The sequence below is a fragment of the Chelonia mydas genome, chromosome 1 (genome assembly GCF_015237465.2).
Source record: "Chelonia mydas isolate rCheMyd1 chromosome 1, rCheMyd1.pri.v2, whole genome shotgun sequence".
In the NCBI taxonomy this organism is placed as follows: Eukaryota; Metazoa; Chordata; order Testudines; family Cheloniidae; genus Chelonia; species Chelonia mydas.
In genome coordinates, this window is record NC_057849.1 from 177,652,503 (window position 1) to 177,664,527 (window position 12,025).

The 12,025-nt window shown below is 37.3% G+C and overlaps 1 protein-coding gene across 6 annotated transcripts in view; it reads right to left on the reverse strand.

Annotated features, from left to right (window-relative positions):
- Nucleotides 1–12,025, reverse strand: part of GBE1 (1,4-alpha-glucan branching enzyme 1) — a 272,537-nt gene that overhangs the window by 77,325 nt on the left and 183,187 nt on the right. For 4 of the 6 annotated variants that reach the window (XM_043538391.1, XM_043538390.1, XM_037906053.2 and 1 more), the window contains one exon: nt 7,986–8,157. In XM_043538391.1, coding sequence (XP_043394326.1) covers nt 7,986–8,157 — 172 coding nt within the window. Of the gene's footprint in view, nt 1–3,570; nt 4,195–7,985; nt 8,158–12,025 lie in introns of those variants that run through there. The other 2 variants (XM_043538392.1, XM_037906067.2) reach the window with 1 other exon arrangement.

Genomic DNA, 12,025 nt, shown 5'->3' on the forward strand with positions numbered 1-12,025 from the left:
TTTGATTATTTGCATGGTGTTTCCCTATCCCCCGACCCTTCATCTATTTGCATCTTTAGACTATGAACCCTTCATAAGAACCATGATCTCTTTTCTATGTTTGTACAGATACAAACACAACAGGCCCCATTCCCACATGGAGTGTTTGGACACTAACAAATATTTAGCACTACAATGCCATTACCCCTTTTGCCTCTGTAACAAATTGGTAGATATCTGCATTATTCTTATGATATGTCTGACATAGTTTCCCTGTTCAATTTTGTATTGAATTACTTATTGAAGTGAAACGGTTAAGTCAGACTGGAACTGGGGGTTGACAAACTATTGTTACCTTAAACCCAGTTTTACAGGGTTTTAGATAACAATAGCTGGGCCATCATTTGTGGGGAGAAGTTATTTAAATGGTTCCATCCAAGTTTGGATTTTTACTCTTCTCAATGCTAAGCTTGAGCTAAAACCTCAGATGCTAGGAAAAGGAGGGTTTTTTTTGGAAGTGAGCTGGGTGTGCAAGTGAAAAAAAACTGGACAGGCTGGGAGGACAGCATCAGAGGGAACAGGCCACGAGCATTGCCTCCCACTCAGAGATAGGGAACAAGTCAGACCCACCTGAACTACAGATAAGCAGGTTGAGCTTATATGAGGAAATGTGAGTAGGTCTCTGTTATTTTAAATCTACTTCTCAAAGTGCTCCATACCTTCTGGCAAAATAAAGCATGTTTTGTCTTGACAAAGCTGTTTCTGCATCGCTGCTAACGTACATAGTCACAGGATCCTAAAGGAAAACTCTCCCAGGTGCCAAGCCTATTGGGCCTACTAAATAATACATCTGGCAAGCAGAGGGCTGTAATGCAGGTTCTGGTCTAAGAGTGGGCAAATTGTGGAATTCCACCCAGGACAGGTAAAGGCCCAAGGCCTGACACCCGCTGATGGTGCACTTGGTAAGACCCCAAGAAGGAACAGCAATGGGTAGTCATTTTTTTTCCCAGCTAAACATACATTAAGAATATTCAGCTACCATTCAGCTGAAGTGCTGGACTGCTATTTTAAAGATTTCTTCAGTGTAAAATAAGAATAATTAATCTAAAGTTTTGCAAACAAGTGTTTGTGAAGTTTTATTCGAACTATACCATCTACTCTCTACCAAACTTACTTTTTTTTTTAAACCAAAGATAATACATTTATCTCTTATTTAAAAATGAAATTAATTTAAGAGAAAGCATGACTATGAACAAAGACTACCCACAATGACTAAATGAGAATTTTTGGTAATAGGAATGCTGACCAGCAGTAATATTGGTTAGGCTGGCAATCACCTGTGACTAACTGATATGATCATACCTGTCTCTAACGTTAACTTGACCTCCCACCCACCTCCCATTGATTTGATTATTGACATATTGTGTATTGTCTAAATTGAAGCCTGTGAACTGCGAGGCAGGAATTGTCTGTGTTACTTATTTGTATAGTGTTTATCATAACAGGGCACAAATCTCTGTTTGGAGCTCTTAAGTGCTACTGCACTAGAAAAAATAAAATAGCATGGACCAGATGTTTATTAATTGAGCATCCTAAAAAACTAAACTACATTTTGTAAGCTAGGAAATTCAGCAATATCAGACTCTTGAAAACACAGTAGCTTCTCAACTACAAAGCAATCAAACATCTAAAAGGGGAAATCTGAAAAAAAAAATACTGAGGATATAGGATTGTTTCACTAATTTAAATCTTTCTCAGGAATAGCAACTAGGTGAGTGCTAATCTGACATTTATAAGCAGCTGTGCACAAAGAAAGCCAGGCTTATTTATATTTTTTCCCCCAATAGCCCATTTAGACTGTTTTGAATTATATTACAATTATATGCATAATGTATTTCAATTATATTACAATTATGTACAAAAGTGCACACCCGCGGAGATATAAAATAAAAAAAACTAACAGTAAAAATACTTGCACCACTGAATAAAATCACCTACCACAAACACCTGTAGGACACTCTTTCAAAAGCAATTTTTGAAAAACAAGCTGCCATTTCTGTCAACACGTTCATGGTATTGCAGGGTTGTGTGGAAAAGAAGGAAGCAGATGAACAGAGTGTGAATTGCTAAATTGACATTCTGATTACGAGCAGAATGTTACAAGAAGAATGGCTGTATCCTGTAAAGTTCTTAATACAGTAGGCCAGATTCATTTGTCCGCTCACAGTAGCTAAACAGCACTAATATATCTTAGGAGCCTGTTAAAATCTCAGCCTGGTATGGGAGTGGTGATGAACAAGTTTCAATTAAAGTGGGATTATGGCTCATTGGCCTCTACTTCAGAGCAGAGATACTAAACAGACATTCCCCACACTACACAAGTATTATAGAATCCCTCCCTCTTAACTGTAAATTGGTCTTTCAGAGACAGTGCTCACTACAGAGTGTTCTTGGATTGTCATGCTCACATTCAGCCAGAATAAGCATATGCAACTATTTTTCCTTTCTAAGACAAGCCTTTAGAAGAGCCAGATGGGTGCCTAAAGCCTCAGTGATTACTTGCAAAGCTGTAGACAGAGCTGAAAAACAGGATACAAAAAGGAGGAATGTTCCTGAGGGTTTGTATTATGAAGAGACCAATTTAGAGACCTTACACAATTGTTCTATTCTCATTCAAGTTTTCATGTGTCAATGCACATGAATTGGGATTTAAGCAGTAGGGAACACAGGGAGAGAAAGGAGAGTGCTTGCAAATGATAATTGGATATCCAGAAACATGAAAAACAAGGCAAAAATAGACATTGATAACTTAACTACCAATGTACAGAAACACTGGCCGCTTATTGATATCTAGGATATGGATGAATGGGTATTCAATCTGAGAAGTCATATAAAACCTCTTGGAGAAAGCTGCTAAATTGGACTTAGTGAAAGACTAGCAATATCTTTAGGTCACAGCCTTCAGATACATCCCATAGGAAGTGCTGTTTCTCTCAACAACTGTGGTGTTGGACTGTCAAACAAAGTGCTCTGAAGTCCAAAACACTGGTCTGACGGGTGCTGTAGTTCTTTGTTTAGACCGTCAAACAGAAATTAAGGTAGTCCTGAGGGGAGCTTGGAGCAAAGCTAGACTTAGCTTCTCACCATTAGAAAAACATAGCCCAGGTGCACTGATCAGCTGTGACAGGAGATATCGCCTGAGATTGTGAAAGGGTTTCTATACTCTGAAGTCAATACCCTAGTGAACACGCAGGTAGTTTTGGTGCCCTTGACACTTAGCTGAGCCTTAAACTGCTGACTCCACAACCTTTGTTTCAGGAGTTAAGTCATTGTGGCTATGAGGCCCAAAGTAGAAATCTTAAGAGTCCTGCTTCAGATATGATGTATGTAAGCATTTCAGTATTGTTGGAGAAATCACAAGAAATACAAGGAGAGAACTTCAACTTCTTCCCCCATCATACTAGAAGACTCCCACTGCTCATTCTCCTCCTCAGTACTCGTTCTAGGAGGCTGCTTTCCCTGACACTCATGGCACTTTTATAAATTTAAACAAAAATAAAAAACAAAAAAATCTAAAACCACAGCTACTTCTTGTTATTTTATTTGCTTGAATAGACAGCATGACAATTATTTTAAACATAGTAGATAGAAGGCACTCTGGACTTGTGTGTTCCCTTCCATTATCTATTGCAAACTTTTCTCCCTTTACATACAATACATTTTATCAAATATTACATTTACTGAAAAATTTCATTCACACTACAAGCATACACAGTATTAAACTCTCAATCAGCCTGCACTGACATTCTAAATTTGACATGCAGTGTCGAGTTCTTGCAGTTTTTCTAACCTTACCATGCCAATACGTGGCAGTGACATCTGTAATTTAGTAGAAACATTTTCCAAAACATCCCTCCTTAGATAGCGTACTTAGTATTGTGAAAGAACCAGCTGATCTAACTTATTTATATTTTGATTCCTGCCTATACTTTGCATAAATATTTATTACCTTCATTTTTCTGCATTGTCAGAAGAAATATTGCTGCATTTTACTGAAAACAATGTTGTTCAAGCTGAATAAAAAGCTAATTAAACATTCAACAATTATTTCACATTATCTGTGATACATTTGATATAGTGTATAAACTTCATAAGAGCGTGAGAATGGCCATACTGGGTCAAACCATTGGTCCATCCAGTTGAGTATCTTGTCTTCTGCAGCAGTCAATATCAGAGGTTTCAGAGGGAATGGACAGAACAAGGAAATCATTAAGTGATCAGTCTGATCGTCCAGTCCTAGCCTCTGGCAGTAAGAAGCTTATGGACAACCAGGGCATGAAGTTGTGTCCCGCACCATCTTGGCTAATAGCCACTGAGGGACCTATCCTCCCTGAACTTGCCTAATTCTTTATTGAACTCAGTCATTTTTTTGTCCTTCACAACATTCCCTGGCACAACGAATGCCATGGGTTAACTGTGCATTGTGTGAAGAAGTACTTCCTTATGTTTTTTGAAACCTGCTGTCATTGGGTGACACCTGGTTCTTGTGTTATGTGAAAGGCTAATACTTGCCTATTCACTTTCTCCACACCATTCATGATTTTATAGACCTCGGTCATATCCCCCCTTAATCATCTCTTTTTTAAGTGGAACAGCCTAGTCTTTTTAATCTCTTCTTATATGGACACTGTTCCATACCCCTAATCTTTAGCTTTTAGACCCTTTCTGTACCTTTTCCAATTCTAATGCATCTTTTTAGAAATGGGATGACCACAACTGCATACAGTATTCAAGATGTGGGTGTAGCATGGATTTATGAAGTAGCATTATGATATTTTCTGTCGTCTTATCTATACATTCCTTAGTGGTTCCTACCATAGTTAGCTTTTTTGACTGCCATTGCACACTGAGCAGATGTTTTCAGAGAACTATACACAGTGACTCTAGGATATCTTTGTTGAGTGGTAACTGCTAATTTTACCACATTTTGTATGTATACTTGGGGTTACATTTTCCAATGTGCATTACTTGCAGTTAACACTAAACTTCATCTGCCATTTTATTGCCCCGTCACCCAGTTTTGAGAGATCCTTTTGTAACTCTACACAGTCAGCTTGGACTTTACTATTGAGTAAAATTTTGCATTGTCTGCAAATTTGCCACCTCACTGCTTATCCTATTTTCCAGATCATTTATGAATAAGTTGGGGAACACTGATCCTAGTACAGATCCTTGGAGGATCCTGCTATTTACCACTTTCCATTGTGAAAACTGAACATTTATTCCTACCTTTTGTTTCCTATCTTTTAAACAGTTAATGATTTCTGAGAGGACTGTCCTTCCTATCCCACAACTGCATCCTTTGCTTGAGAACTTTTGGCATGGGACCTTGTCAAAGGCTTTCTGAAAGTCCAAGTACACTATACACATTGGATCACATATGTTTGTTGACCCTGCTACAAATTCTAATAAATTGGTGAGCCATGATTTCCCTTTACTAAAGCAATGTTGACTCTTCCTCAAAACACCATGTTCATTTAGGTGTGTCTGATCATTGTTCTTTATTATAGTTTCAACCAGTTTGTCTGGTACTGAAGTTAGGCTTACCAGCCTGTAATTGCCAGGATTGCCTCTGGAACATTTAAAAATAAATAAAAATCAATCAATCAGCGTTACATTAGCTATCCTTCAGTTAGATGGTACAGAGGCTGATTTTAGTGATAGGCGAAGGTTTCTAACTATCAAAGGAGTGAAGTTTTGTAACAGCCTTCCAAGGAGAGCAGTGTACAGCAGAGCAAAAAGTCTAACTGGCTTCAAGACTGAGCTTGACAAATTTAAGGAAGGGACTGTATGATGCCTACAGTGGGACATAACTGATCCACAACTGTTAACAGCAAATATCTCCAACAGCCAGTGATAGGACACTAGATGAGGAAGTTTCTGAGTTACTACAGAGAATTCTTTCCTAGATATTAGGCTGGTGGGTTTTGCCTGCATGCTCAGGGTCTAACTGATTGCCATATTTGGGGTTGGGAAGGAATTTTTTCCTGGATCAGATTGGCAGAGGCCCTGGGAGGTTTTAGATTTTGTGACCTGAAGTCTTTAAATCATTATTTGAGGAATTCAGTAACTTAGCCAGAGGTTAGGGGTCTATTACAGGAGTGGGCGGGTGAAGTTTTGTGGCTTGCAATGTGTAGGAGGTCAGACTAGATGTTCATGATGCTCCATTCTGACCTCAAAGTCAATGAGTCTATCTGGTTCTGATGACTCATTATTGTTTAATTTATGAATGTGTTCCAAACCCTCTACTGACACCTCAATCTGGTACGATTACTCATATTTGTCACCTAAAAAAAATAAAAAAAAATAGCTGTGATGAGGCAATCTCCCGCACATCTGCTGCAGTCAAGACTTATGCAAAGAATTCATTCATGCTCCACAACGGCCTTGACTTCTTTAAGTGCTCCTTTGGCGCTTTGATCATCATGGCCCCACTGATGGTTTGGCAGGCCTCCTGGTTCTGATGTACTTAAAAACATTGTTGCTGTTTATTTGTGTGTCTTTTACCAGTTGCTCTTCCAATTCTTTTTTGGTCTGCCTAATTATACTTTTACACTTGACTTGCCAGGGCTTATGCTTCTTTCTATTGTCCACAGAAGGATTTGACTTCCAGTTTTAAAAAAGATGACTTTTTGCCTTTGATCATCTCTTTTACTCTGTTTAGTCAGGGTGGCTTGGGGGGGAGGGGGCAGGGGAGCAGAGGGGAGGGTTCTCTTGCTGTTTTTGTTTTTTTAATTTGGAGTATATATTTAGTATGAGCTTCTATTATGGTGTTCTTAAAAAGTTTATACACAGTTTGGAGGCATTTCATTCTTGTGACCGTTCCTGTTACTTTCTGTTAACTAGCCTGCTTGTTTTGGTATAGCTCCCCTTTTTAAAAATAAATGCTACTGTTGTGGGTGGGTTTACGTGGTATGTCTCCTTTACAAGGATGTTTAAATTTAATTACACTAAATCAAGAATTGCCTCTCTCCTTGTGGGTTCCAGGACTAGTTGCTCCAAGAAGCAGTCATTAATGGTGTCTAGAATTTTTATCTTTGCATCCCATCCTCAGGTGGCATGTACCCAGTCAATATGGGGAAAGCTGAAATGCCTCATTATTATTGGGTTTTCTGTTTTTTTAGCCTTTCTAATCTTCCAGAGTATAACAGAGTCACCATCACCATGCTCGTCAGGTAGTCAGCAGTATATTCCCACTACTATACTCTTATTATTCAAGCATGGAATTTCTATCCATAGAGATTCGAGATACCGTTTGATTTATTTAAGATTTTTACTATATTTGACTCTCTGCTTTTTTATCATGTACTCTGCCATTCCCTCACCAGTGCAATCTATATTGTCATATTCATATATATCGTACCCTGATATTACTATGTGCCATTGATCATCATTCCACCAAGTTTCTGTGATGCTTAGCAGATCAATATCCTCATTTAATACCAGGCACTTAAGTTAACACATCTTAGTATTTAAACTTCTTGTATTTGCGTATAAGTCCTTATAAAATTTTGAAAATATTTAGTTGTATGCCTTCATGGAATGTAACTGCATAAGACTCTTTTCATGTGACTTTCTCTTCAGCTCCTACCTGTACTTTATCAACTTCTATTCTCTCCTCTTTGCTAGTATATAGAGCTGCTATACTAATGGTATTTTAAGTAAATGTAACTTCAACTAGTTAACACTTTTTGAGATTCAATTATTTTTTTAAATCCTAGAATGACTCCATTTAAATTTTCCTGTTGTAGATTACACTACATCTTAAAAGAGAATATTACATTTTGAAACCAGATTAAAAAAAGTCAACTATGTAAAAATATTTAAGCTGAAATCTGCAACACTGTGATAAATACTGCAATTGCAGGATGTTGCCAGGTCATTTTACTTCATCACAAAGCCTACATGACAAAAGAAAATGGAGACTTTTAGCCAAGATCACTTACCCATGAAGTTGAGATAGCCCTCTCCTCCAAGTGCATGAGTAATGAGGCGAATCATTTTATGAAGCTGTATTCCACGATCAATAACCGGAGTCAGAGGTGAAAGCACACTCATATTTGTATACATCTCTGCATCCATCAGCCGAAATGCCAACGTCTTATCACCAACAAGGGCCTGGAGTAATAAAGGAATGGGGATGAGAGGGTGGAGAGGAGAATCCTCAGTGTGCCAAAAGAGATTCTTAATATAATGTGTGTTCTAGATCAAGTGACAAGTACATTGGATTAACTATAATACACTACAAGAGTTACATTTTAGGAGCCTCAGAGAAAACAAGACAGGAGATAAAGATTACTTAATAAAGTATCTGGAACAACATTCAAAAGGGATATTAACAAGGCTTCCAATTTAAGGATTCTTTAGTGAACAATGTGAATGCTTTGTGTACACACAGCTAAAGATATACAATTGTGTTTTTAGGATTTCAGCCCAGAGAGAAAAATTAGGCTTCCAATTCTATCTATCTGAAATCAGCAATTGCATGAAGCTATTACTTCTCTTCAAAGCAGCCTAGTTCAGTTACCCCTTAATCTATAGTAGTAAATACTGCAAATGTTTTGTCTGTTTAACTGAAGATTTCCATTTGACTTATTTTGGAAGGCCTTTCAAGTAGATTTTTCAAACAGGCTTACACATTCGCTTGATTTATTGGTCCAGTATCAATTCCAACATTTAAGCCATTTATAAACTTAATTGTGTTGTTAAGTAGGTACTCAAAAATGGAAATCTGAATTATCAAAATAATCATCTTGTTTATAGATACCAGACGATGCATTTTTATGTAAAGATGATTTAAATACAATTCTGATTACAGTACTTTAAATCCCTTATCCATTTTAGTAGCCTAGACAAAGGAAATCATCCCCTCACACAAAAAGAATTGACTGCCATACAAACTCAGATTGTATAATAGAACAAAATGTAGTTAAGGGTAAGAAGGAAATCAAAATGAATAGTCCGTGTATTTATATAGTACTTGTTAAATGAGTGTTTCAGAGAACTAGGTTTCAGTTAATTTTTGCATGTATTGTGTTTTATAAGCTACAATTTTCTTTTTTCCCCTCCCACAAGCGCTGTATTTGACAGAACGGCTGTAAGAGAGACATGGTACTCAGCAAAATTAACTTGATACTCTATGGCAGAAGTACAGTAGTTAAGTGTTAGTCAATTCTGTGGTTAGGGCTTCCTTTCTCTCAGTGTACAGAACAACCACAGAAGTCTTTTGGATACCTGTACGTAGAACAGAAATGAAAAAGCAGCCATAATATTATTTTGAAAATTCAAAAATCCATTGAAATGCTGTGTTGTGTAAATATTTCTCAAGATTTACAATACACTTGTAACATATGCATTACATAACTATAGCATTATCCCCATTTTACAGCTCTGGAAATGGACACATGCAAAAATTAAGTGCTTTGACCCAAGTCACAAAGGGGGAAATTCTGGCCCCACTGAAGTCAGTGCAGTTTTGCCATTTTTTTCAGTGGAACCAGGATTTCACACAAAGTGATTTGATGACAGAACATAAGCATAGGAAGATCACTTGCTGTGTCCACCAGATCAAGCAGCTGTTTCATGGCCGATGAAAAATGGCTAGTTTTATAGAAAGCATGTGTTTCAGATACCCCCAAAGCTGTTGCCTCCATAGCTTGTTACTGGTACACTAAATCTTTATGCATAGATAGCAGAGAATAGGGTATTCCTTCCATCAAGCACTGACTCTTATTCTAGAAAATAGCTTAGCTGGAACAAGAATATCAGTGAATCCGTTGAAGGAAAGATTACTTAATTTATTGTAAAAGAACCTTGCTAATGCCTATTCCTGTATAAAAACAATGTCCTATAAATGCTGACTAACCAGGTTTATTTTAGTACATGTTTAAACTGCACATCCAAGGATTGATGCAAATATTCTATTTTGTGTGTTCACAAATACCTATAATTTGGGTTGAATCAGTCCAATTCCCATTTTATACTCTATTTTGAACTTTCATTTTCTCCTTTATACAATAGGTTGGGTAGTAGACGCCACGTTGGAAAGCAAGCCATTTTCCCAGTAAATAAGTTCAAACAAAAATAATAAAAGGAAAAGCTTATCTTAATTTTCTCAGTAAAAACGGATTTTTTTAAAAAAATGTCAGCCATCCAGTTATGGTTTTTAAAGACTGACAACAAAAACACTGAAGCCTAAAGTCTAACATAGCTGTATAAGATATTAAAAAAATAAAGAAAAAGCCCCACAAAAAGAAAACAACCCACAAAAAACATTACGGGGTTTCAGTTTATCAGGGAAAGAGAGTCTGTCTAAACAAACTGGTTACTTCATTTGCATCACTGTCCATAGTTAACTCAAAAATATACTGTAGAAGACAGAACTTTGCAGAAGAATAAAAGCGATCGGGTTCTTTTCCAGTCCAAATTGTGTACGATTAACTATAATGTTCAAAACAAAATACTTTGCTATATGAGACAATAAAATTAACAGGCAGGGTCCAGTCCAAAATATGGAGAAAAAAAGGGGGAGGGGGGAGAACAATATTTAGTGATCTACATTAGGCAGCCATTTTTCCACATCAGAAATCCAGATGGGAATCCAACTTCCAAGGGAATGAATAATCACAAAATAATATGTTTTTTGCAGTAGAATCCACAGTCCCAGTCAAGATCAGGACCCCAATGTTCAAAGCACAGTGAGAAGCCCTGTGTAAAGAGCATCAGCTGGATTTAGACAGGGGAAAAGCAACAAGCAAGCCAATAAGATGGGGACTTCTGGGTGAAAAAGGATATAGTGAAACTGGAAAAGGTTTACAAAAGAGAAACAAAGATAATCAAGAGTATGAAACAGTTTCCATATGAGGAGAGATGAAAAAGATCAGGGCTGCTTAACCTACAAAGGAGATGATTAAAGAGGGATATTATAGAGGACTATAAAATCACAAAAGATGTGGAGAAAGTAAATAGGGCAATGTTACTTATCTTTTTCCACAATACAAAATCCCAGGGTCATCTGATGAAATTAATAGATGGCAAGTTTACTGCAAACAAGAGGAAGTACTTTTGCACACACCACACAATTAACATGTGGAACTTGTTGCCATGGGATGTTGTGAAGGCCAAAAACATAACTGGGTTCAAACAAGAACTAGACAAGTTCATCAAAGATAGGTCCTTCAGTGGATATGAGCCAAGACAGTCATGGATGTAACCCCATGCTCGGAGTGCCCCTAAATGCAGGAAGCCAGAAGGAGAAGACAGGGATGAATCACTCCAACACCCCCTTCAACTCTGATACTGGCCACTGTTGGGAGACCCAATATTGAGCTAGATAGAAAATTGGTGTGACCCTGTATGACAAAAATTCTTATGTTTTTCAACTGAGGAAACTAATCAAATACTTAAAAGGCGGCTTTCAAATTATATATAGCCTAGATAAAGCCTCTTTCAAAGTCTAAAAATTTGCTTCCATTAACAAAACAATTTTAAGAGATATGTTTGATGGATGAAAGACTCCAACGTGTCCTACAAAAAGGTGAACCTTCATTTATGGTGGCTGTAGAGGGTATATGGCTGGCCATTTTGGAATGTTCTCACTGGATACAAATATAAAAATAAAACATTTGCTGTACTCTGGGCTGTACAGTCTAGAGCGACCCAATCACATTTAAACAGGTTTAACTGGATTTGACCATGCGAATACATGGAAGTTAAAAAGCCAAAAGGCTGAAGATTATCATCATCGAAAACTTAAATACACACAAAATCAGAACGTTCAAAAATGACTCCCAAAGCAATCTTATCTTAACTTACATTGTATTCAGCATACATAAAGCATACATTTAAACAGCATATGCAGTATTAGAGACTATTACATACATGCAGGTAAGCTGATGTACAGTTGCTGTGGGACTTCTATTTACAGGACTTCGGTGCTTTGATGTTTTCAGACTTAATATGTTGCCTCTTCCTCTTTCACTCCCCA